Source organism: Halichoeres trimaculatus, unplaced genomic scaffold, assembly GCF_033239565.1.
Source record: "Halichoeres trimaculatus isolate MK-OKI-2021-1 unplaced genomic scaffold, fHalTri1.1 fHalTri1_scaffold_19, whole genome shotgun sequence".
Classification (NCBI taxonomy): Eukaryota; Metazoa; Chordata; class Actinopteri; order Labriformes; family Labridae; genus Halichoeres; species Halichoeres trimaculatus.
In genome coordinates, this window is record NW_027437197.1 from 12,738,387 (window position 1) to 12,762,041 (window position 23,655).

The 23,655-nt window shown below is 40.6% G+C and overlaps 1 protein-coding gene across 6 annotated transcripts in view; it reads right to left on the reverse strand.

Annotated features, from left to right (window-relative positions):
* myo1b (myosin IB) overlaps nt 1-23,655 on the reverse strand; it is a 62,457-nt gene that overhangs the window by 4,956 nt on the left and 33,846 nt on the right. For 2 of the 6 annotated variants that reach the window (XM_074694212.1, XM_074694213.1), the window contains exons 7-29: nt 23,105-23,168; nt 20,552-20,650; nt 19,338-19,441; nt 17,347-17,494; nt 16,442-16,560; nt 15,877-15,963; nt 15,688-15,753; nt 12,065-12,169; nt 10,052-10,114; nt 9,647-9,847; nt 9,254-9,480; nt 8,194-8,394; nt 7,146-7,239; nt 6,109-6,258; nt 5,926-5,994; nt 5,729-5,815; nt 5,260-5,346; nt 4,079-4,165; nt 3,394-3,480; nt 1,753-1,827; nt 1,485-1,619; nt 515-621; nt 202-334 (exon numbers count right to left, since the gene is read on the reverse strand). In XM_074694212.1, the coding sequence (XP_074550313.1) occupies nt 202-334; nt 515-621; nt 1,485-1,619; nt 1,753-1,827; nt 3,394-3,480; nt 4,079-4,165; nt 5,260-5,346; nt 5,729-5,815; nt 5,926-5,994; nt 6,109-6,258; nt 7,146-7,239; nt 8,194-8,394; nt 9,254-9,480; nt 9,647-9,847; nt 10,052-10,114; nt 12,065-12,169; nt 15,688-15,753; nt 15,877-15,963; nt 16,442-16,560; nt 17,347-17,494; nt 19,338-19,441; nt 20,552-20,650; nt 23,105-23,168 (2,595 nt within the window). The remainder of the gene's footprint in view (nt 1-201; nt 335-514; nt 622-1,484; nt 1,620-1,752; nt 1,828-3,393; nt 3,481-4,078; nt 4,166-5,259; nt 5,347-5,728; nt 5,816-5,925; nt 5,995-6,108; nt 6,259-7,145; nt 7,240-8,193; nt 8,395-9,253; nt 9,481-9,646; nt 9,848-10,051; nt 10,115-12,064; nt 12,170-15,687; nt 15,754-15,876; nt 15,964-16,441; nt 16,561-17,346; nt 17,495-19,337; nt 19,442-20,551; nt 20,651-23,104; nt 23,169-23,655) is intronic. The other 4 variants (XM_074694214.1, XM_074694216.1, XM_074694215.1 and 1 more) reach the window with 2 other exon arrangements.

The window sequence follows — 23,655 nt, forward strand, 5'->3', positions numbered from 1 at the left end:
ACAAATAAACAGCAGTTGTTTAGATGTCAAGAAAACAGTTGTTGCTCAGCGAATTGAAAGAGCCTTCAAAACTACTTAATAGTTTTGTGCACCACCAGGCGTGTGTATCGAGCAAAAGCCCTCACAGTGGGTGCAATTCAACTGCTTTTACACAAACTACATGAACCATTACTTTACTGCAGGGTGAGTAATCTCTCTCACCTTGCCATTGGCCCTGTTAATCTTGTTGACCACATCTGCCAGCAGGACTTTCTCATCCACAGTGCTGTTGAGTTTCTGATATTTGGGGTTCTTGCTGATCTCCAGGTAGTCTCCTTTAAAGGGCTGGCTCACGCTGGGAAAACACACACATCCATAATGCATACCACAGAACTGGACAACACCACACTGTGTTTACTGTGGTTGAGCGTGTTAAATTAAAAGAGTCACTAATCTGTTCATTAGTCAAACAGCGGGTCACTGGGTATTTATTTGATAAACCTCTACCATGGAATAAAGAGCACTCTGCTGGTACCTGCTCGGGTAGAGAGTCTTTTTATCCTTGAAGATCTCACTTGCCTCCAGCTTCTCCTCATAAATAGCCTTCTTCTCCTCAGTGAACTGGCTCCTGTATTTCTTACACTGAAACACAAGCAGATAAAAAGGTGTTTAAATAAGGGTTGTCGTTGAGGAGGATATCAATGCTCATCCAAAATGTTCTGTTCAGTCTGTTTAGTGTGCTTTGTGAATGCTGTGATACACTGCTTAGCCTCTCTCTGTACATACTTTTTCTACATTGACTGCATCATTGCCTCAGGTGCTTCTACATCCTAAAAATGTAAACTGCTTCTGGCTCAGAAATAAGTATTTTTCTTTGTGTCACCATTTCAACTAGAAAAGCACTCAGAGAGCACAGACCTCTGCCAAGCATAATGTGATTGTCACGCAACACTTTAGTCCTACTTTAATGTTATACTCCCATTAAGCAGACTGTCTGCTACAATTTGGTGTTAGCTGCAGGTTTGTATGACAATTTGTTACTTGACAGTGTTGAAAATTATGATGACCCAGGACATATTTCATATTCCAGATCTTTGTATCCAAAATATTGCTAGGATCTGGATCGTACTTTTACATCCGTCAGAAATTATGGTGACCTTGACTTGTGTTGTTTTGCAAAGCAATCTGACCATTAATCATGGAGTTATATACACATATGGTGAAAACGATCCTATCTCACAATGATAGAGAATCATTTAAAAAAATCCAGGATCCAGATGGTGATCTAGATCACCTCAAAAATGTAATCTTTTCTTCTTTATCTTATTTTGAAAATTTCCTAAAATTTCATCAAGATCTGTTTGTTACTTTTTGAGTTATGCTGTTCAAGGACAAACAAAAAACCTCTCCATAAAACATAACCTCCTTGGCACAGGAAATTAATCCTTCCTCATTCTTATGTGTGCTGGTCTACTAGATGTGCACAAGACAGTGTTGGGACCAACCCTCCAGAGATGGAAGATCCTCCGCAGCTCTGTGTGTGCTCCATCCAGGAAGAGGTAAGGCCTGCTGGGCCAGTTCTTGTCAATGGGGGACATGGAAGGCACAGTGTTCTTCAGGCCCAGGAAGTATTTCTGCATCTGTAAAAGTCAACAATAATGAGAACTGTAAGCCAAGGGAAATGTTTTATCATTATTAAATAACTCTAATACTTTTCAGTTTCATTGATTTTATTCGAGCCAGGATTCTTGCAAATATTCTAAATCAACTTACAATCCTCTGGATGGTGAAGTCATAGATTTTCTTGCCTGCGTTAGCCCTGAAGAACTTTCTGTACTCCCTGCGGACCTTTCATAAAAACAACAACAACAACAACAAATGTCAGTCACCCACTGCTTCCCATTACTTCTTTGAGATGGAGAAAAGAGAGGGAAAAAAAACACTGCCAGGACGATGACATCGAATACAAAAGCACAATGAAGCAATAGACGTTTGGTTAGTCACAAACAATGAACACCTGGAACAGACAAGTCCAAGCTGCTGGATTTAACTCACATTATGATGATTACAGAATTAATGACTGAGAAGCCCATGAAGCTTATGATAAATGACCTTCATCCTAACCTTGATTGTGACAAATTGAGTTGTGAACAGGTGCATTGTGCAAGCTGTGGTAAAGGCTGGAACAATTATCATGATGAAAAGATTAACACTGCGATGAATGACCTGTACGAGGACAGTTGTTCTATAACCAGACAGACACACAACAGAAAACTGCTGGAGGATGGGACACACATTAGCATTTACACACCAAAAGAACAAAGAAAATAAGTGACATGAATGCTGCTGGAAACACAAAATGAAGCCGTGTTATATGGGGTTAGCTGTAAGGAAGCAGGGGGTGCAGACAGTTCAGACATTCAGTAAAGAACAAATCAGATAGAGACAGACAGCCTGCCTGTGATATGTCAGTCAGGCTCTGTTAGTTCAGATCTTCTGGATTAAAAATAAAAAAAAAGGAAAAAAAAAGCTGTCCATCAATAGGTATCTGAACTATGTTCAACTTTTTACAGACAAAAGTAAAAATGTCTATGCTCAAGTATTGAGATTGATGAGGGTTATGTATCTTTCATCTATAGGTCTCATCCACTCATTGTGCAAACTATCTGATGCTTCAAGTAGCACAGGTTTACTCTGACACTGGATAATCTGCCTCTAAAGATGAACACTCCTGTTTTTAATGGATGATTAATGGATGATATTTGTATCATTCAGGGTTTTTTTGCATCTTGACATCACTGTAAATGAGGGAAACCTCAGTGATTTTCTGAACTCAAAGGTCGATGACCTTGATTAAAACTTTTGGTTTCAGTGAACCCCCTCTGTTTCATGAGACTACAGCTACGATGTTAAATACATTTCTCCAGGCTTCACAGAACAGGGCAGAATGGTGAAGGACAAAATGCCCTCAAAGACTAATAAGAGCTGCATTGCAAAGGGAATTGGGATTTTTCTACCAAATAAAAAAAAATATCCTGCCTTGTAAAATTATACCAAAGAGGGGAAGCAGGTTTTGCTCCAGTAATCTTTGCAGAACTTCTTTTTTCGTGATGGTGGGGAATAGGTGATTATTTTTGCAATTAGCCTTTTGTTCAGTAAACAGCGAAATGTTTTCCTGCTGATGGCGATTCCATTAAAAGTTAATACGTATAATGAGTCATATTCTAATGAGCTTGATTTCTGTGTTGGGAGCTGCACATGCATTTATCTAAATTGCCATAGTGAAGAGCACCAGTTTGACACTGGCTTCCTGCATAACAATGCAGAATGGAATGGGATGATAAAGAAGGTCAGGAGGGATGAATGAACAGGATGATGAGCTGGGGATGGCTGAGTCTTGGGGCTGGTAGGTACCTTGAGTCCCTTCCAATAGGCCCAAATCACAGCAACAGCATGCTTACGCCGGGCCTCTTCCTTCAGTTTCCTCAGCTCCCTGCGAGCCTGTTCACAGGAGGGGCAGGAAGAGGCAGAGAGCGGGAACAAACGAAGCAGGAGAAGATTAAAAAGAAGAAGGAGATACTGATTCGCCTGAGGTCACCAAAAATCAAATCCACACACGCACTTAACCACACAAACAAACCATCAGAGTCTGAAATAGAACAGTTCAATGCTCTAGAAACACACAGCAATGTGGGCAACGTGAACATCTACGATGAGGACTTCTGAAAATTAAAAAGACTTTTAGAGAAAGTGAGCGTTAAAGAGAAAGAAGCAAAAGTTAAACCAAGGGTAACTCAAAGGAGGCAATCAATCTAAAAAGAGAAATGATAAGAGAAGTAAACATGCAGAAACTACTCTAAAACAAGACATCATGCAGGCAGCAGAAAGCATGGACCTCTGTGGGAGAGGCTGAAAGCACACCTTAAATGACCTCTGTTCCTGACTTGTGTGTGAATGCCCTGCATCAGCAATCAATTGCATAAAATGATCTGAGCTGCATGGTGTATATGATGAGTTTCCTTTTTTTTGGGTTGGGGTGAGGATGAAGGCGGCAAGACACATAGTCACGGCAAGACAAGTCGACAGGCTGCCCAAATACCTTGGTGCCCTGCCAGCCGGCCCAAATGACCGATACGGCATGTTTATTCCTCGCCTCCTCCTTCAGCTGACGCAGCTCTCTCCGGGCCTGATGAAAAGCGGTGGCAGTTGCGGAGGTGGTTATTTTCAGTGACAGGCAAAACTTAATTGCCCTAAGGGGGGGACTGAGTAGGTTGGAAAAACCATGATGATGACACATTGACGAAAGACAACAGGGGAGAGACGGGACGGTGTCTGGTAAAGCTCAACATGCAGGCTGCTTCAATTCGAAGCTCTCATTTTGTGGCTCTGCATGTCCTCACACTCAGAAAGAGGAGGACTCAACAGGGAAACAGTGGGAGACTCTAGATCATTACGACATTACTTACAGCCTCAAAGAGATGATGAACTTAATGTTGGCTAAGAACAGAATCTAATGGATTATAACCTAATCTGTAATGAATCAGAATTAATCAGGGAGTGGTGGGAACCATGGAATAAAAATACTGATTATTAACAACCATGAATATCTCATGTGATAAGACTTCAGTAAAACAGCACAGATAATAGCACGTTATGCATATAGATGATAAACAACTTCACTGATAAATAACCACTGAGGCTTCATCAAGGAGCGACATATGCCACCGTTTTGACACGATCCTGCTTGTTAATGAGAGCTGTCTGGTGTGTGTACATTTGAGAGGGGCTTCTCTGCATGAGCTGACTTTGGAAACCAGCTGTCTGAAGGGTAATGCATGACTGAACAACTTAGATCACAGAACATAAGGGGCAATAATAATAATAAATAAAACTCTGTGTTGGAGAGAGACAAAGCCAAACTCAAAGACTCAAAAACATGTGAGCATTGTTAAAAAATCCCAGTGCGGCAACTTTTGAGAGCAATGTTTGTTTTTGTGCAGAGATATAGTTTTTGACTTCATTAATTATAAATACAACAGCCAAAATATATCAGCAAATGCATCAAGTAACAGCTACTAAACAAAGAAACAGGACAGACAACGATGAGGTAAACGAATCAGGCTGGGGGATAACAGAGGGGATACTTGACGTTCACTCAGACGACAGGCTACTCTATTAAGCAGGTTCACAGCAGGAATGAGATGGGATGGGACACTGTATACAGGGATGACAAGACAGCTGGGACACAGACACACTACTGTGTGGCAGGGTTGGAAATACCTTGGTTCCCTGCCAGTATGCCCAAATTACTGTCACAGCATGTTTATTCAGCGCTTCTTGTTTTAGACGTCTCAGCTCCATCCGAGCCTGGTGGGATGTGATGGGCGTTAGGTAGGACAGGTTGAGGATGTGAGAGGGGAAAGATTTAAGAAAGAAAAGTGAAAAGAAAAGTGGGGGAGGGGAGAAAGATGTGGCAGTTTTGTGATCAGCAAAAGAAGCAAGATTAAAAAGGGGAAAAGCAGCAATAACATCAAAGTACAGCTTGTTAAAGAACAGAATTTTGTAATACTGTCGGGGCCCTCAGGCAGGAACACGGCTTAAGATGAAAAATCAAGTGGCGAAGGCCAGACTTCAAGAGCTGTTTCTCCCAAAACATGAATAAAAAAGCTTGTATCAAACCTATGCTAATGTTCTGTGGAGGTAAACACCTCACTCTCTCATATCCCATTGCGCTTTAATGCGTCAGTACCTGGGTGCCGTGCCAAAAGGCTGCGATGGTGGTCACTGCCTCCTCACATCTCTTCTGATATTTCAGCTCTCTCAGGAGTTTGCGTGCCTGGTGGAAATAAAACAGGCAAACATTTTAATGTTTCTCTGCTGAGATATTTACATGGCTCCCTGCTTTGTTTGTTTTTATTCAGAATAATTGCCGAAGAAGGTACACACCTGCCATCCCCTTGTGTAAGACTGCACCACAGTGGTGGCGCTCTTGATCTGCTTGTATTTCTTTTGTTGCTGTGGGATGAAAACAGAGCAAAGTTTTCTAAAAAAACTCTCAAAGGACTGCTCTATATGCTTAATATTTTGTGCTTATTGATGACTCAGTGTATTTATTCTAAAGCTGCTTACTGCATATCTGCGGTACCATGCAGCGACCACTATCTGACTCTCTTTGAGCAGCAGGAAGTGGCTGCGGCATTTCCAGCCACGGTAGATCTTCTGAATGAGTGTAGCCAGGTCCTCCAGACATTGTTTCCGTCTTTCTTCCAAGAAGAAAAGCTGTAAAGGAAAGGAGGCAATTAATTACCTGGGATAGAGAGGAAAAAATCCAGACGCATACAGTGAGATGTCAGTTGTATAAATCTACAGTTCTCACTGAATTTTCTCAAGGCACATGAGGCATCATTCTAACCTTCACAACATAACCAGAGGGAAGGAAAAGTTACACATTAAAAGAATGTTCTAAGAGATTAATAGAAACATGTTTTTATATTAGCAAATATTGATTCTGTGATATCAAATCCAAAGTCCAAGGCTTTCCTGCAACATGGTTTCAGAGATTTGCTTGCTACACTTTATTGTTATTAGTCAATACATCTGCTTGTCAGGCAGACTTAATTATGCATCATATTTCAAAACAGTCACAGCTTAAATAGCCGCCTATAAACATTGATAACTCATGTAGCTAATGCTCAAATTAATATCCACAACTAGATTCTGTGTAATGATTTCCCAATAACAGATATGTATTTATAGCCAATGTTGATAAGAGAGACAGCAATTAAAGAAAGAAAAGCATCTGAGGATGAGATCATGTTGTTCCCAGCTTTGTTGGGGAGAAAGTCGAGTCAAACGCTGCAGGCTTCAACAGATGAAGCGCCTACAAGCACTGAAGGGCAAAAGAAGCCCATTTCCCATGTAAGTCGGCTAAGTGAAAACATGTGTTTTAGGAGAGCTAGATGCATGTTAATTGCTGTAGTGGGGGCTTTAAGTGCAGCCCACCCTGCTTCACAAACATCTCGCTGTGAGAAAACAGGGCAGCTGAGCACACTAGATGTAACCTTTTAGATATTCAAACACAGCTTGATCTGGTGGGGTGCACAGCAGATGTCAAAACACACTAGGAAGCATTTTGATGTAGCTGCAGTTAAGAGGTGTGTTTTTACCGTTCTTGGGTTCCTAATGAAGATCTTCGAGCGGCCGTATGCGTACTCTTCTGTCGGGACCTGCAGGTCGGCCATCAGCACTTCCACCCCTTCCCTGTGGGGAACCAAAAGGTGCAGAATGGTCATAACGAGTGAAAAAAGTCACAAATAGAAGTGTGGAAGAAGTGTGAAGGCCTGGAACACAAAATGGAGCAACTGAGTACAGCTCTGAGGATGTGGACTGGGAGAAACAGAGAGGGAGAATGATTAGAGAAGGAAGAAACAAATCCACAGAAACATGTGGGGAAGGGAAAACAAAGAAACCACACAAAACAGTTTGGGATAGCTTGACAACAAGATAGCAATGTGTGGTAGAGCAGATAGAAATCAGTCCTTTAACCAGGCTGATATGGAACAAAGGAGACAGATAAGGATGAAATCCTAAAGTGTGTTGTGGTTTAGAGAAGGGGCAGTTCACATCTGGGGAACTTTAAACAACTGCTTTCTGACAGGGCTGATACTGGCTTGTGAAGGGATACTGACGGGAGTTTTCTCTATCGATGCTGTGCATGGATCAAAAGTGTGTCCTTAAATAACGAGGGACAAACACCTTGGCTGTTCAACTACATTTCTTATAAAAACATAAAACAATCTTTCCTTAGAAGTTATATTTTAACATTTATCTCTATTAAAGGTGTAGTTACCAGTGTTCCCTACAACCCAGAGGATTACAAAGATTTTTGAACATTTTGTAATCTAAGGTAGGTAATTTGAGCCTCTTACATCAATAACCTGTTTCACATTCACACAGCTCCACACAAGCACACCTGGGAGCTGCCCAATAGACTTCAGTCCATTAGTGTTAAACACACTTAGTCCAGTGGGAGTAGTCTGAGGTTCGGTGACTCAGTTAGAGACTCTAGTGGGTGTTTCTCAGTTTCAGCGCTCATTTCTTGACACAAAGGCAGGGATTTGTTTGGGCATTCATTCAGTGCTTACCCTCCCACCCCCTCCACTCCCTTCCTCCTCGAACAATTAGCAACTGCTTTAGAATAAACACAACAACTACCTGGCAGGTCCTTTCCAGTGAGGCCAGGTCCGTTTGCTTTCCATTTTGTAGCGCTCCAGACAGGGCTCGTAGGGTTGGCGGAAAGCATACCCGGCTCTTCTTACACGGACGTTCTCCATGAGGCCCAAGTAGCGCACCTGATGACGGACCAGTGAGTCCGTGAAGATGTGTGGGGCCTTCTTGTCATTTGGCTTGATGCATCTGTGGAGTACAAAAAGTTTCTTTTAACATCAAGTAAGGGATATCACTAAATATGTTGGTGTGCCAGCTTCATTATGAATTCCACTAAGCACACCCAAAAATGTTTTTCTGTTCGAGAGCATCAATTTAAATTATCACCTGCATTTCTTACTAATTTTCAAGGTGTGTAAGATGCTTGATCCTGTTTAGACTAAAGCTCTTGACAACTGTTCATTAACTAGAATGAGCAACACCAGAAGCAAACTGATTACATGTCAAATCAATCTGTGGAGAAGAGTTTAGAGTGTCTAGATTCTGTTTGATGACACTACAGGGTGTAAGGTGAAGTAAAACTAAGTTTCTGTTAGCATGCTAATTCACTAGGACAAATAACAAGGGAATTTCACACTAGATCCAGATCAACTGTGGAATACTTCATTGTAAATCAACTTTTAGATTAATTCTGAAGGAGAAAAATCTTTTACATAAAGTTTTTTGCTGACTGGTTTGTTTCTTAAGATAGCAGATAAATGGTAAATGCTGTCAAACCTGGTCAGGGTTCCATATCCCTTGATTGCCTCCTAACCATACATTATCCATTATCTCTTCCCTTACTTTATGCATCCTGCTTTAATTGTTTTTCAAAGGAAATGTCCCTGAATTGAATATCAAAATGTGCATCTTTCTGAAACAGGAAAAAACAGAAAAATTCCTCAATGCTAATAGAAGATGGTGAAAAATGGATGGCTAGTGGGTTGTTTATGCCATTCATGTTGTGCAACATTTTAAAACATCTGAGACTGCAAATAGCATTCACACAGCAGCTGGGTTGGCATGGTAACGATGACTGATACAGTCTGTATGTCTGACAGGGCTCTACCTGATGTAGTTTGGGTTCTTGGTCTGCAGGTTCTTCATCAGCGTACCCACTGATGCTTTGAACTGGGATCCAGCAGTTGGGGGTCTCTTCAGGTTGACTTTGGCTGGGTTGCCCTCGGGGAACAGCTGCTTAATGAGGCTTTGGGTTGCCTTGTACATAGCCTGGGACAGGTCACGGTATAACAGGTCGTTGTTCTTGTCGACAAAGCCCTCAGTGCGGTACAGCACCTTGAAGGAACAGAAATGACTTCAATAAGTTTTATTTTGATCATACAAAAAAAGCAGAAATTGGATTATTTTTAGATATAGTAATTCATCTTTTCTAAAGTATTAGTGCTAACCATTACTCTCCCAGACACTGTATCACTCAACAAGAATCTTGCAACTCTAGTACCTTTCCAGCGTAGTGCTGTATGCGGAAGCAGCTGTGTGGCAGGCTGTGGTCATTGAGGAACTTTGAATTCTTGCTGAGGCGACTCTCAAAATGTTGGTGTTCAGCACAGATTGTGTTTAGTTTGTCCAGGAATGTCTCGTCACTGACTGTCCCAGGCCTCAGGCACTCCTCGTCCAACATGGCTAAGATGCCGTTTTGGTTCTGGACATATCAGCGGAGGAGAGACATATTACAGTTTTATAACACCACCCATCATCAAGTGTTGAATACAGAAAGTTATATTCAATATCTTAGCAGCTGCTCGCTCTGTTCCCTTATCAAAAATTCTACAAAAGCAGTCAGGCCTGAATGTGGATTCATGCAGAAACTGGTCTGTGTGGTCTCAGCGCTGGTAGTCTGACTCACATTCTCAATGAGGTCGCAGATAATAGCATTGTTGAAATATTCAATGTTGGTCCACTCGATGCCCTGTAACAAAAGAAATGAAGGTCAAGAGGACAATGGCTTCTCTATCTCATCATCAGCACTAATAAGACATTTTTCAAATCTGTGGGACCCTCACAGAATTTAGTGGCTAATGGAAACACACTTGAGAATTTATACTTTCAAACACAGCACCAGCTCCTGGTTGAGGAACTGTCAGCTGATCAATGATGCTCTCAAAAAGGTCCTCATAAAGCTCTGTAAACACCACTTTGGAGACAACATTGGATATGTCAGAAGACGTTCTGTTCCTTCCAGTCTGGTTTAACCTCAACCATTTGTAAAATCCCTGTTGGAAATTAAAATATCCTCCTCTGGACAGTAATTTCCTCTTTTAAAGCTTTACAAATAAGAACTGGGGGATTTACTCAAAGAAATAAAAGGCATCTGAATAATACCTGATAGAAAACAAAATTCTTACCATAACTACACTAATGTGTTAACGATGAGAAATATAATACTTGACAATGTTACCCGTTTGAAAAACAAGACTAGGAAAATTAAGGTCAACAACTTAGAGATGGGGTATTCACATATATAATGAGACTTGCTGGAATGATGAGGTCTTAGCTTAAGGGTCTCCTCACTGGTTCATGACATGTTGGAGGAGCGGGCTTCAAAAACTGCCAGGGGCTAGCCAATCAGAGGAAAGGGGTTTGAGGAAAGGGGACTCTTGAAGGGGCAGCATCCAAAATGTGTTTCAGGCTTTGGCTGAAATAAGGGTTTTCTAAATCATCGAGTGGAAAAAAAATCAGGATCATGTGGACTGTAAATCACGCAAAGCTTCTATGGGATACCAGAGGGATAGCATAAAGCCTTAAAAAAAAGAACACCTCCTCTTTAACTCTACACTGGATGATAAAGAGTCTAGATAAATCCATGTCATAAGCTCTTTTATCTCAAAATGGGACCTAATGTGAACAAATGTTAGAAAGAAACAAAACACAAACTATGGTAAGCTTTTTTAAAGTGACAGCTCTTATTTCCCCGGATCACTTAAGTGCTTTTTGTAAGATTTATTTAATTTCTTCAAGTGTAACATTAATCTTCACAGCAATATTTGCTCCCTACTGAGCTGATTTCTTGTCTGCCGGGCCTTCTCTGTCATAAACTCAGTGTTCCCATAGTCTGAGCAAGGAGAGAGCACAAAGCCCATCTGGAGAGGAGGAAAAAAAACCCTCTCTGTCATACCCTCAAAACCCCACTCTGCCCTGCTAATTCACAGCTGCTAATGGGTTGGGAACACAGCTTTGGTTGATGTAAGCAATGTGACAGTTATATTGAGGGGGAGAGCTCAACGAGGGCGTGGCTTCAGCTGACAGATGATCAGCCAAATTCCTGATTGGTGGTGCTCCTTCCTTTCTCCAGGGTTGTGGTATTTTCCCATGCAGTATACTGGAGACAGGCCAGAAGTGGAATATCATTGGTGTGCTGGTGTGAGTGGGGAAGGGGTGTGGGGGTCACCACTGCAGTGCTCGCATACATAGAGCTCTAAAAACAAACAGAGCTTGAAGGCCCACAACAGGGAGTGTTTACTCTCGCTGGAATGAGGAATCACTTCCGTCCCAGAGACTCCACAGAGGGGGAGGAGAAGAAACCCAGAGTGTGATGGACACCAGAGACGGGTTATGAGGCATAGATGAAGCAGAAATGCATTAAGGTCAAAGGGGAGCATTCTCCGCCAATCTGTATTTAAGTAGTAAAACCGACGAGTGACATGACAAGGCTGGAATCACACTCCAGAGGCCTTCTTTAATGGACTGTCAGCACAACAAATTGAGAGCTCACATGCTGAAAGATGTAGATTTACAGGTAAGAGAATGATTCCAGGGCCACAAGCTGGATGTGACGGGTAATTTATCCAATGTGTCCAACACCAGTTATTTTACAAGGACTGTGCATGGCGCATGTATTAATGTGAGGATACAGACGTACCTCTCTGACATACTCCTCCTGCTCCTCTCGAAGGGTCAGCTCAATGAAGATCTGCTGTAGCTTCTCGTTGCAGTAGTTGATGATGAACTGCTCAAAGCTGTTGTCCTGTAAGAGCAGCAACGGAAGGGAAAAAAACTTTAGTTCCAGGAAAGACAATGTGTGTGTAATCATAAAGTGCCCCATAGATGCCTCAGAGTATGGTCAGTGGAATGGCTTATGCTTTGAAATGCAAAGGGAGAAGTTGGAGATTTTCATAAGCTGTGTAAAATCTCAGAACTATAAGCCAAAGCATTAAGGAACGTTTCACCTATGTTGTTCCTCAAATTTCTCAAGCTTATTTAAACTCTTCTGTTTATTTCTTTCTGGTTGTTTTTTGTTGGCATTATTACTTTTCCGCTTACTTTTGTGGTTTTAATAAATCCTGCAAAAAGCTTTGCACAACCCCCAAGAAGTTGAGACACTTTGTAAAATAACAGATGGAAACAGAATTTGATCATTTGCAAGTACATTTAACCCTGAATTTTGTTTAAAAATTGCAAAGACAGCTTATGCAATGTCTGAAACTTTTTTTTATGCAATGTCTGAAACTTTTTTCATGGAAAGTATAAGCTCACTTTAAATTTGTTGCCAGTGATACATTTCAAAGAAATGTTAAAGTTAAAAAACATTAAAACACTGGTATCCATTAGTTCCAAATCTTGACAGAGCATTACTTAAAGAAGTGTTGATGCAACACAGAGGCAAACTTTAAATATTTTGAAAAGTGTTGCTGGAATCAATTTCAAAATGAGCAAATATTTTTTTGCAAATCATTACTGGCTTAATGTTTTTCAGCATCTCAACTTTTTTCAGAGCTTGATAAAATTTAAACCTGCCACTCATTTATCCTGCTCATTGATTCCCATAAATTAAACTTAAACTGCCATCACTGGAAAATTTTATATACATCCAATACGGACATTAAACACCCATTAATCCTGTTGCTGGCTTACCTAATCATGTGTAACCCTGATAAAAAGTTCCTGTAATCCTGTAATCCTCAGTAAACACTGACCAAGTTTAAACTTATCAGAAGCCCCAACCATTTTTTTTTCTCAGTGCTCATTAATCTCAATTATTACTGTGGCCAATTATGGCCATTTAATGGTTAGTCATGCTTCTTGGCAGAGGGCCACATTGTGTGCTGGGTTAGGTCAACAACCATTTGCTAAGGACACAACAGTGGTTAGAGCAGCGTGTTTAGTCTGAGAGCACAAGTGAAGGACACAGTAAGGTTTCTCAGTGGCCAGGAAACAGAACACATGGCCTCGAGGAGATCAGTTATTAACGTCAAGACTCCATTTCCTTTCGCTGAGAAACCAAAATGTTGTCTCCACTCCTACACACACACACAAACACACCAATACACACCTAACAGCATGTCTAGATCCACGTGGCAGCAGACTAGAGGCTGAAATATGACAGACTTGAACTTACACCCTGAATACATCAGTTTTATTACTTTGCTGTTTTATGACGATTGCTTGATAAAACCTTGAGTAGGTTAAAGTCACTGCACTGTGTTGGACGTAAATGGTCTTGCCTAGAGATGTTGACTCACAAAGTCACTGAGATTAATAGCATATGTTACCACCAGTATAAAATTCGCCTTGTATATTCCTTGCATTCACATTTCTACATTTGCTTGCAACACCTTACTTTACAGAATCACAAACCTCATCTTGTCATGATAAACTGTCATATGTTCTGTACTTCATGAAACAGCTGGCTGAAGTTCTAGCAGACTACCAAAAACATCCTAAAGCGTCAGCTGAACCTGTATCAAGGAATAGTTTAACATTTCTGCTTGTTTGCTTATTTGCTTTCAGTCAGAGAGTTAGAAAATGTAAATGTCGGCGAAAGTTGCTAACAAAAGACCTATTAGCCTATCTTAACATAAAAACTCTAAGCAGGAAGAAAGAGAAGCCTGTCTCTGTCAAAAGATTAAAAAAGAAAAAAAAAAAAAACAGCATTTCTACAGCTCACTAATTTGCACATCACTTTTTGGTTAAACCGTGGCAAAAACATTCAAATTATTATTGTTATTATATTTGGTTTTATAATAATAATAATAATAATAATAATAATAATAATAATAATAATAATAATAATAATAATAATAATAATAATAATAATAATAATAATAATGACAATGACAATGACAATGATAATGATAATGATAATGATTATTATTATCATTATTATTGTTATTGTTATTATTATTATTATTATTATTATTATTATTATTATTATTATTATTATTATTATTATTATTATTATTGTGAAATATAATATATTATTATGTAGTTCAATGTGCCAGACTACTTTTTGGCTCCATACATCTACTGTTAACTGGTATCTGGGCTACCTCCCATGACTAAGACTCCAGAAATATGCTGACTGCTGCCAAGACTCAGTTGTGTTCTTTTGGACCACAGCCAGGCCAATGGCTTCCTTTCACTTCAAGTCTTTATGCTAAGCTAAGCTGAATGACTTTGATGGCCTATTGATCTTTTCATGTAACTCTCCAAACGAAAGGGAATAAGTGATATCAAAAATAGTCAACTATTCCTTTAAACAACTATCTTGTGTATTGTCAGAAACAACAGTTAACACAGCAGCATAACACTCAGTTGCCAGTGTATTACCACACTGCCTTAGTTTTGGCTAAATATGTGAAATAAACCAGCAACAGAGTGTTTTCATTCTACGATGCAAAGGCGTCTTTAGCATCACTTCAGCTGTGTGACTACGCTGAAGACCAGAGGTCCTAAAACATCTTTATCAACAGGTTGAATTAATTCAGATCACAGCATGCACGCTGGCACAGCACACACTGGTGCAGGTGTTACTTACTCCATCCTGGTGACCAAGACACAACATAACAGTGAGAGGAGAAGAAGGACTTGTGAGTGCGTGATGTGAACAAGCAGGAATATGTAAATATGGATATGAAAAACACATGAACATATTGTGGAGTGGGGTAAGGGGGGTGGGGATGAGGGCATCAAGTAACAAGGGAAGGCATTTCATCCAAATTTAGTCCATTACTGTGCACTCACATTCTGTTTTGCATGTGTGTGCATGCAGCTCCTTAATTACATGCACATTGATGTTTTGTTATCAGCATCATATAAACACACAACCAATATATATGCTGTACTCTGAATTTCTGCTGAGGCACTAAAGAATTCCTGTTGACTGTATAAGATCTTGGATGGAGAAGTATGTCCTTTAACATGTAACATGTACTTTGTGTATATAGTGTGTTGCTCGTATATCAGGAAATTCCTTTATGTTTTGGCCATACTGGACTATAAAATGCTGCCTTTAGTGTGAAAAAACATTGCCAGAAAAAAATAATTTCACCCCTGGGAGCAATAAAGCTGAACGGATCTGATCTGAATGGCGTTTAACCAGCCCTTAGTTCTTGTTGATAAGCTCCTCGTGGGTACCAAAACACGCACGCTAGCAGCCCGAGGCAAAAGTCTTTTAAATATGAAAAACAAAACCCTGGGTTACATCCAATCCTTTTCGTGCTACAGAACAAAAAGGTAAAAGCTTTGACGCACTATTTGTCTTACCTCAAATATCTCAAAGCCATAGATGTCAAGCACACCCATGACCTTGTGGCGAGCTTTGGTCTGTGCCTGCCAAGAAATATTGTCCAATTTAGAAAAAACAACAAGACATATATGAATTAACAGCAAATACAACATATGCATACTAAATGAGAGACCACTGTAATAGTATATGGTATTGAAATCACTTACTTTGATGCTTTCGTTGATCCTGGTCACCAACCAGCTAAACAAACGACTGTAGAGATTTTTGGCAAGGGCATCTCTGGCATAGTAGGCCTGCAAATTTACACACATTAGTTCTACTGGAGCAACAGAAACGTAGCACACACTCCATTTTTACTTGATATTTGCACATCAAGAAGGGAGAAAAATAACCTCACAAACACACAGTAAATAAAAAATTTCTGAGTTAACGTTTTCATTCAGGTTTCACCAGAAAAAGATGTCAGCAGTTACGCTGTTAACATTCTGAATGAACTCGGCAACCTCTAAAAATATGACCTATATTTCAATATCCAAGAGGAATACAGCTCATCTATAATAGAGAGGTTTTCATGTAGCCTTGACATGGATGTGAGGCAGCAGCCTGAGGAGCAAGTCAGCGGGAAGAAATACCACTTAATCTTTTTATGTACAGTGAGTGCTCGTGTGTGCGTTTGAGTGAGTGTGCATGTGTGTCCTAATGTCAGTACATGAAGCACTGATATGTAGGGGTTTAACTGGGGCAGGACAGATTCTGTAATATTCCTCTGACCTGGGCCACATTCAGGGTGGTGGACACTTTCTCCAGCTTAGCCTCCACTGTGCGGTAGCTGAATGCTCTTTCAAGCACCGACTGTTCGATCCCCAGCAGCTCACACATCTCCTTCAAATCTGCAACACATACAAAACCACTGACCATAAGAAAAAATATTTTTGGAGGCATGAGGGAAGAAGATGTGATTATCATATGTTGTTTCACATTTTAGCTAAAAAAAAAAATAATCAAAAAGTGGACAGACAGAGTAAAATAAGGAAACTTGTCTTCACTTTTGAAGGTTACAGTTAAGGGGAACCTTGTGTGGTAAATCTCTACAGACCAATCAAATATGGCTTAGATGACACAGCATGCTGGAAAGGGAAGAGTGCTTAATATTATTTTTAAAAATGATAATGTGACACAAATGACTTTTTAAATACCTCGGGGGGGAAAAATACTGTTAAAGGGAAGTGAGATATTCAAACATGAGCAATATGTTGCAATACACAGCAATAGCAAAGTGATTTATGTGGGGAAAAAAACACAGTCCCCAGTAAGAGTGGCATCAAGATGGATCATGCCACTGCTATGGTGTTAAATATGCAAATGTTAGACTCCCCTAAAGAGAGCAGCTGCCGTGGTGATAACACAAACAGTTCTTGTCATGCAAATCATAAAATACAAATATGTATTTGGTGAGGGTGGCTGCAGAAGGGATTACAGCAGCCAAGAGGGGGCAGTGGCTCACCATCAGGCCAATTCAAGACAAAATTTAAAAGGTTTTAGAACAAAATGTTACAATTATGTTTTCAAATGTAATGGTGTAACAGAATTAATAAATAAATACAGTTGTGTAAAATATATCGCCCGGATGGCTCTTTTGTCACTTTGCTTCACGTTGGTCATCTGTCAGAGCTCACCGTTTTTGTCCTTAATGCGACTCTCATCGGTGCCATTACAGCGAGACTCCGGCTTGAACTCAATGTTGCCAAGCTTCAGCACGGCTGCCACCAGCTCCAGCACCGACTGTACCTCGTCCTCCATGAAACCCACAATCTGCATGGCGTTCTGGGATGCCAAAGGGAAATAAGTTGCTGATCAGCTTGTTGTGAATATCATTATGAATCAGACAGCATTACAAACAAGAACCAAACCATGAATCTTCTGTAATAAGATAGTGTTTATGACAATAGTTCAGTCAGAGTGAAACATAATCGTAGCTTTCTGTCAGCTCTGTAGCAACTGATACTAAGTTTAACAAAGAGCCCTATATACATTTTCAACAAATAGACTTCTTTCAATATGACTGACTTCCTCATTTAGAGCACACTGGGATAACTAAAAAAAGAGGGAACTGAATTAATATGCAAACCAGTAGCATACAACGTGTTATATTCAATTCAACTGAGCAATCTCTTCATCCTGGTTTTCTGCTGTGAAGGGCAAGAACTCATTTGACTCAAACATCTTAAATTTTGTTGTGTTGCAAAAAAAGTAACAACTGCATGTTTTCCACGAGGCTGTGTTATTGTTGTGTGTTATTTTCCATCTTGTTGAAATTTCATTTGGCGCTATATTTTAGTCATGTTTGGAAAAGAAAGACTGGTCGTATACATCAGACCAGGCCATGTGGTCAGACTCATTGTTCAGTGGGAATGTCCTCTTGTGTTTCCTGTGGTGAAGTGCAGCTGTGAGGGGAATACTGTGAAGACTCAGTGTGAGAGGTGATGAGAAGCAGGATATAGAAAGCGAGGAAACAAGTCCAGTAGAATGTGACAGACACAGACTGCAGAGGTAGTAGCTGAGTACAGCATGCTGGGGCAGGACTGATAAACAATGGACTGTAGTGGATTTAGTCTTGTTTGGATGCAATATCCTATGTGTCACAATCAGTGGTAATAACAAGTGGTTCCATTGTATAAAGATTTTTTTTTAATTCAATGGGAAGCAGCTGGGTTTCCCCCAAAGACATACTACTGCCACTGTTCTGTTACAACTTGAACCATTTTGAACTTTTGTCTCCTTATGTGCACTATATGCACACTGAGTACATTATTCGTTTACTTTAAAGTTCAGGATCAGTTCAAAGTTAACTTCATTTTGCAACAGGTTGCAGAGAGCAGAAAAGCATCAGAGTGGAAAGATTTTAACTATCTTGGATCCTAAAACTCTAAGTCTGTCATGTCCATGAGACAAAGTAACAATAGACCCTCTGTTCTGGATTCAGATAAACTTGATGTGGTTGAACGATCCACACTAGCACATCCCTGTGTGCAATGCCTGTTTGGTGTTTGTGTCATTCTCATGTGACAATCAGTATGCGATGGAGAAGATATTTATCTCCCCCAAGGAGGTTGTGCTTTTGAGAGTTTGTTTGTCTGTGAACATAACTCAAAAAGTAACGATCAAATCTTCATGAAATTGTCAGGAAATGTTCAAAACGGGAAAAGGAAAAGGTGGTTACATTTTGGAGGTGATCTGGATCACCATCTGGATCCAGGATTTTTTTTCAAAGGACTCTTAGTCCTTGTGAGATTGGGCCATTTTCAACATATGCTTATACAACTCCACAATAATTTCTGACAGATATAAAAGAACGATCCAGATCCTGGCAATATTCTAGATACTAAGATACGGGATATGAAATATGTACTGAGTCATAATTTTCGACACTTTCAGGAAAAAAATTATCATACAAACCTGCAACTAACACCAAATTGTAGCTGACAGACAGTCTGCTGAAAGGGGGTATAACATTAAAGTGGGATTAAAGGGTTGCGTGAGAATCACAATATGCTTGGCGCTCTCCGAGTGCTTTTCTAGTTAAAAAAGTAATGGGCCAGATTCTTTCTTCAAGCATCCATGATTTGAAAGTAATCTTAAACAAATCCAAAGTCTATGTGTAACTCACTCTGACTGTCCTGAAGTTGGCAGCATCATCCAGCCCGTTGACCGCAGCAGAGTCCAGGCTCAGGTAGTTGTACTTGCTGAAATCCCGATCCAGCTTCAGCTTCTCTGTGACACACAAACCATGTGGTTGCTGTTGAAGCTACATTTGTTTACAGGAGCTTGGCTAATGGAACTTTAAGCCTTATTTACATCAAATGCACATAACACACGAGCAGACTCACAGCTGGGACCGAGCTGATAAGCTGGAGAAAAATCCAGACAATCTTTGGTAAATTGATACTTCAAGGACCGTTAGCATCACTTGAAGGTGCAAAGGTTCAAATAGATAGTACATGCTTTAATACATATTTGTATAACATAGCCACTCCAAACAAATTCAACATCTAATTGTTTTATACTGCAGCGAACATTATTTGGTGAGAACAAATGGCTCTCTTAAAAGCCCCCTCTCCAGTAGCAAAGAAATCTATTCCTCTCGTGGGCACATGTGTCAGGTTTCATTAGTGGCTGCATTAGCTACAGCTGGATCAAGCTCCTCTGATATGCGTGCTACCGAGTCAATGACCATTATATTGCTCTCCTGTGTTCAGGACATAAAAACAATGCCCTCTGTCCATAGAAAAGCAAATAGAGAGCAGGTTTCCACGGCTGGTCTTTGTTCTCTGCGCTGTTTGTCAGGCAGGAAGATAAGACCATTAATGCATCAGCCATGTGTTCGTGCAGCTGCAATGCTTCCGGAAAGTAAGTATGTATGGTCTAATGTAAGGAACGGCATACTGGTGACTTCGCATGACAGATGAGAAAAGGCAGATTCGCAAACAAAAGATTACTGAGTGTTCAAATCAAAACAGCATGGCAGAGCTGATTCATTGCTTCCTGTGAGCAGAGAATGGCCCATTCAGGGACTAGGAATTATTCTGAGTAGACTAAATATGAATGCAGTTTATCACAATCTGCTTGTGTTCAGAGCAAATAAAAGACTGAATTAGGTTTCTTTTAGTAGCTCAAATTGGCATTTTGTTGTGCTCTTTTCAATTTTCTTTGTATTTCAAACAAGAAAATACTATCAATAAATACCATCAAAGAAAGGAGAAAAGGAAAATAAAAATACTAATAAAGTAAAATAAAAAAGAATAAATAAATACATAAATAATAAAATAAATGCATAAATAGAGCTTCCATTCCAGTCCCACTTCCAGCATGTTTACCACTTACTGAGTGTGTCATCTGAGGCTCCAGACAAAAGCTGATAAAAGATGTGGAAGTTCCTCTCTCCTCTAGGCTGTTTCACCACACGTGACTTCTCCAGCAGATCTAAAAGAGGAGAAGACGACACAAGGAAACAGTGACACAGGAGGACAACAAGTGATTTCCTGACACCCGTGTTCAAAGGAGTTGTTTCTGCTGTGATTCAGAGGTGCCCTTGAGTCATAAATGGTACTGACCTGCTTTCAGAAGTATTAAGGACATGTAACATGTGCATGGAGCCCCTAAGGGTTGCTGGGTCTTTTGACTGTATGTATCTGAGCTGCTATGGTGACCAAGCCAATAACAGTAATTATGTGTGCATACTACAGGAAGTGTACAGAGAAGAAACCGTAAGGAAGCTGAATGTCAGCTCCTTCTACTGGGCTGCAGACCAAGTGCAACAGTACCTGATTAAAAGGGGAGCCATCATCTGCTCACCGCATTAGGCTGAGTATGATTTAATTAAAGGCCAACTGCAGAGCTCAGCATCTGAGGCAGCTTGAGCTCCTCTTCACTGACGGTCTGGCTGGATAATATCGTTCAATTTGGCTCCTTATAAAACAAGTTATTTCAGAGACTTTTACATGACACCGGAGAAAGTATTTTGAGGGGAAATTTCCCCAATGAGTTCAATTTTACCTTGGTCAAATTTACAGCTAAAAGCAGGAGAAGAGAAGAAGAGCTGCTCATGGCCTTTTTTCAGTTTTTAGACATTACAAACTGTGACTCACCCGTCTGTGGGTGCTGAGAGAACAGAAGTGCCACTTTGCTCTGCATCTGTGGATACAGTGCAAACACCCAGCTCAAGAGCTCTACACAGAGACCTAAAGTTGTCAGAGTGAGCTTTGGATCAGGCAAAATGAGAATCTATGGCCCCCACTGGCCACAAATCATATAAGTGATCTGATAAGAGCCGGCACATCAATAATACAACATCCATGAGTGAGTGGCTGGCAGCAGTAATCCAGAGCTGTGCTCAAAGATGCAAAGAGCTGCTTCCTCCATTTCTTCCTGCTCTTTTAGGATTTTAATATATTTCTTCCAATTTCTTTCTGCTTTCTTAGTCTATCAATATCCTTATCCTGCGGGGACTGAGGTGACCTTTCACATTGTGTCTCGCCAAACAGTCATGTCATCTTATTATTGCTTTTTAAAGCCAAAGCTTCCAGTTTTTTTGCTGTAAATCATCCTGAACAGCATTTATTGCAAGCTCTCTTTTCTTTTAGATAAACACACATTAAAGCAGCAATAAGGGCGCAATATCCTGTTATGTCGGAGGCAAGGATTTGGCTGATTGGCTGCCAAAAAAAGAATAAAAAAAGGCTGTGAGATTAACCTCAGTTGCAAAAAGCACTGAGCGCTGGAAGGATGTATATCTCAGGGTTATATAATAAACTGTGAGGTGAAGAGAAATCAATCCCGGCTTGCCCTGTAAGAGCATCCTCATCCATCTGTCTAGCCAGCCAGCCAGCCAGCTCTGTCTGAGGCAGTCACATGTCAGCGGGTCTGCCTCACAGACAGCCCCTTGTGTTGGACTAACTGAGGCCAGGAGACAGAGGTTCATCTGTGTCTCAGCCATCAGCTTCTCTCTTTGTTTCTATGACCTCTGCCGGGGGAGTCGGTGCAGACAAAACAATGTGAACAAAGTCAAGATCAAGCCAGGACTGATAACTCCAAAAGTGAGGAGAGAAAGACAGTGGATGCAACGGGGAATTTTTACAGTCTTGAGATAAAACCAGTCACAGCAGGGCATGGATGACACATGCAACTTCACCTTAGTACTACAGTATTTGAAAAGACTCATAAACTGAAAGCAGAGACTTCAACTTTCAGAATTATACTGTTGGCGGGATAAAAGAGAATATTTAAAATGGTAAGAATTAATCACTAATTTATGTTGCTAATTACTACATCAATCAGCCATAACACTTAACCTGCCTGCCTAATGCGCTGACCTGATGAAACATGGACTCTGATAAACCGCTAAGGTGTGCTGTGTCTGGCACTGGGATGTAAACAGCAGGTCCATTGAGCCCTAGGAGTTGTGAGGTGTCCTCTATGGCTTGGACTGGGTTGAATGACGCATCCCACAGATGCTTGATTCGGGGGAATTTGGAGCCTTGGGAGTTGCCTTCACAAGCATAAACTGTGACAGACTGAATGTTTAGACATCTTCTATCAGAATCAACATTTTTTTTGCAGAAGCTGGAGCTCTGGTAGCTCTTCTGCTGAAACCATACCAAATGGGTGAGCCCATGACCCTGTTACAGCAGTTTTGGAGATGCGCTGACCTCGTCTCATAATCACAGTTCAGACCTTGACTAGTAGCTCACATCCTTACGCTACTCCGTTTGCACTGCTCTCAACACAAACTTCAAGGACAAAATGTTCACCTGCCACCCGACAAATCCACTCGCTGACACAAACACTATAAATGGATAATCAGTGTCACCCTTTCCATCTTTCAGTGGTCACAGTGTTGTGGTTGATGTTGTACATTCACAGCTCAGCGCTACTCACAGTTGCTGATGACTCCACCCAGAGGATCTCCTTTGAAGTCAAACTCAATGTCCATGTACTTCCCCTGTAAATCCAAGCATAACAGTCAGAAAAGGACTTAAAAAAGCATAAAAGATCACTGTGACTTGAATCTAACCTCAGCTCATGGGTTCAGTTGAGTTCACAGCAAGATCTCTGCACAAACTCATTCAAGTTACTGTACAGCACCAGAGGCTAATCATAAACTGCTATGAAATAACTGGAACAGGGAAACTAAAACAAACCATTTGAGGCCCCACTCTTTCCTTCTCTCTGAATCTTGGATGCTAGAACACAGAGTCCTGTGTGTTTAATTTTTTTCTCTCTCTGGTTTATTAATAGCAGACTGCTCCTTCAAAACAGCTGAGCTCTGTTGGTGAGTGGGCTCCAGCTAAACTCAAACACACTCAGAGAAGTGGAGTGATGGCAGGATTCACAAGTCCCTGTTAAACTGATGGCACTCTGGTGAGTCGTTGGAAGGCCTGGGGTGCGTATCAGGTATTTGGAGGTTAGCTATATTATAAATAATCAAA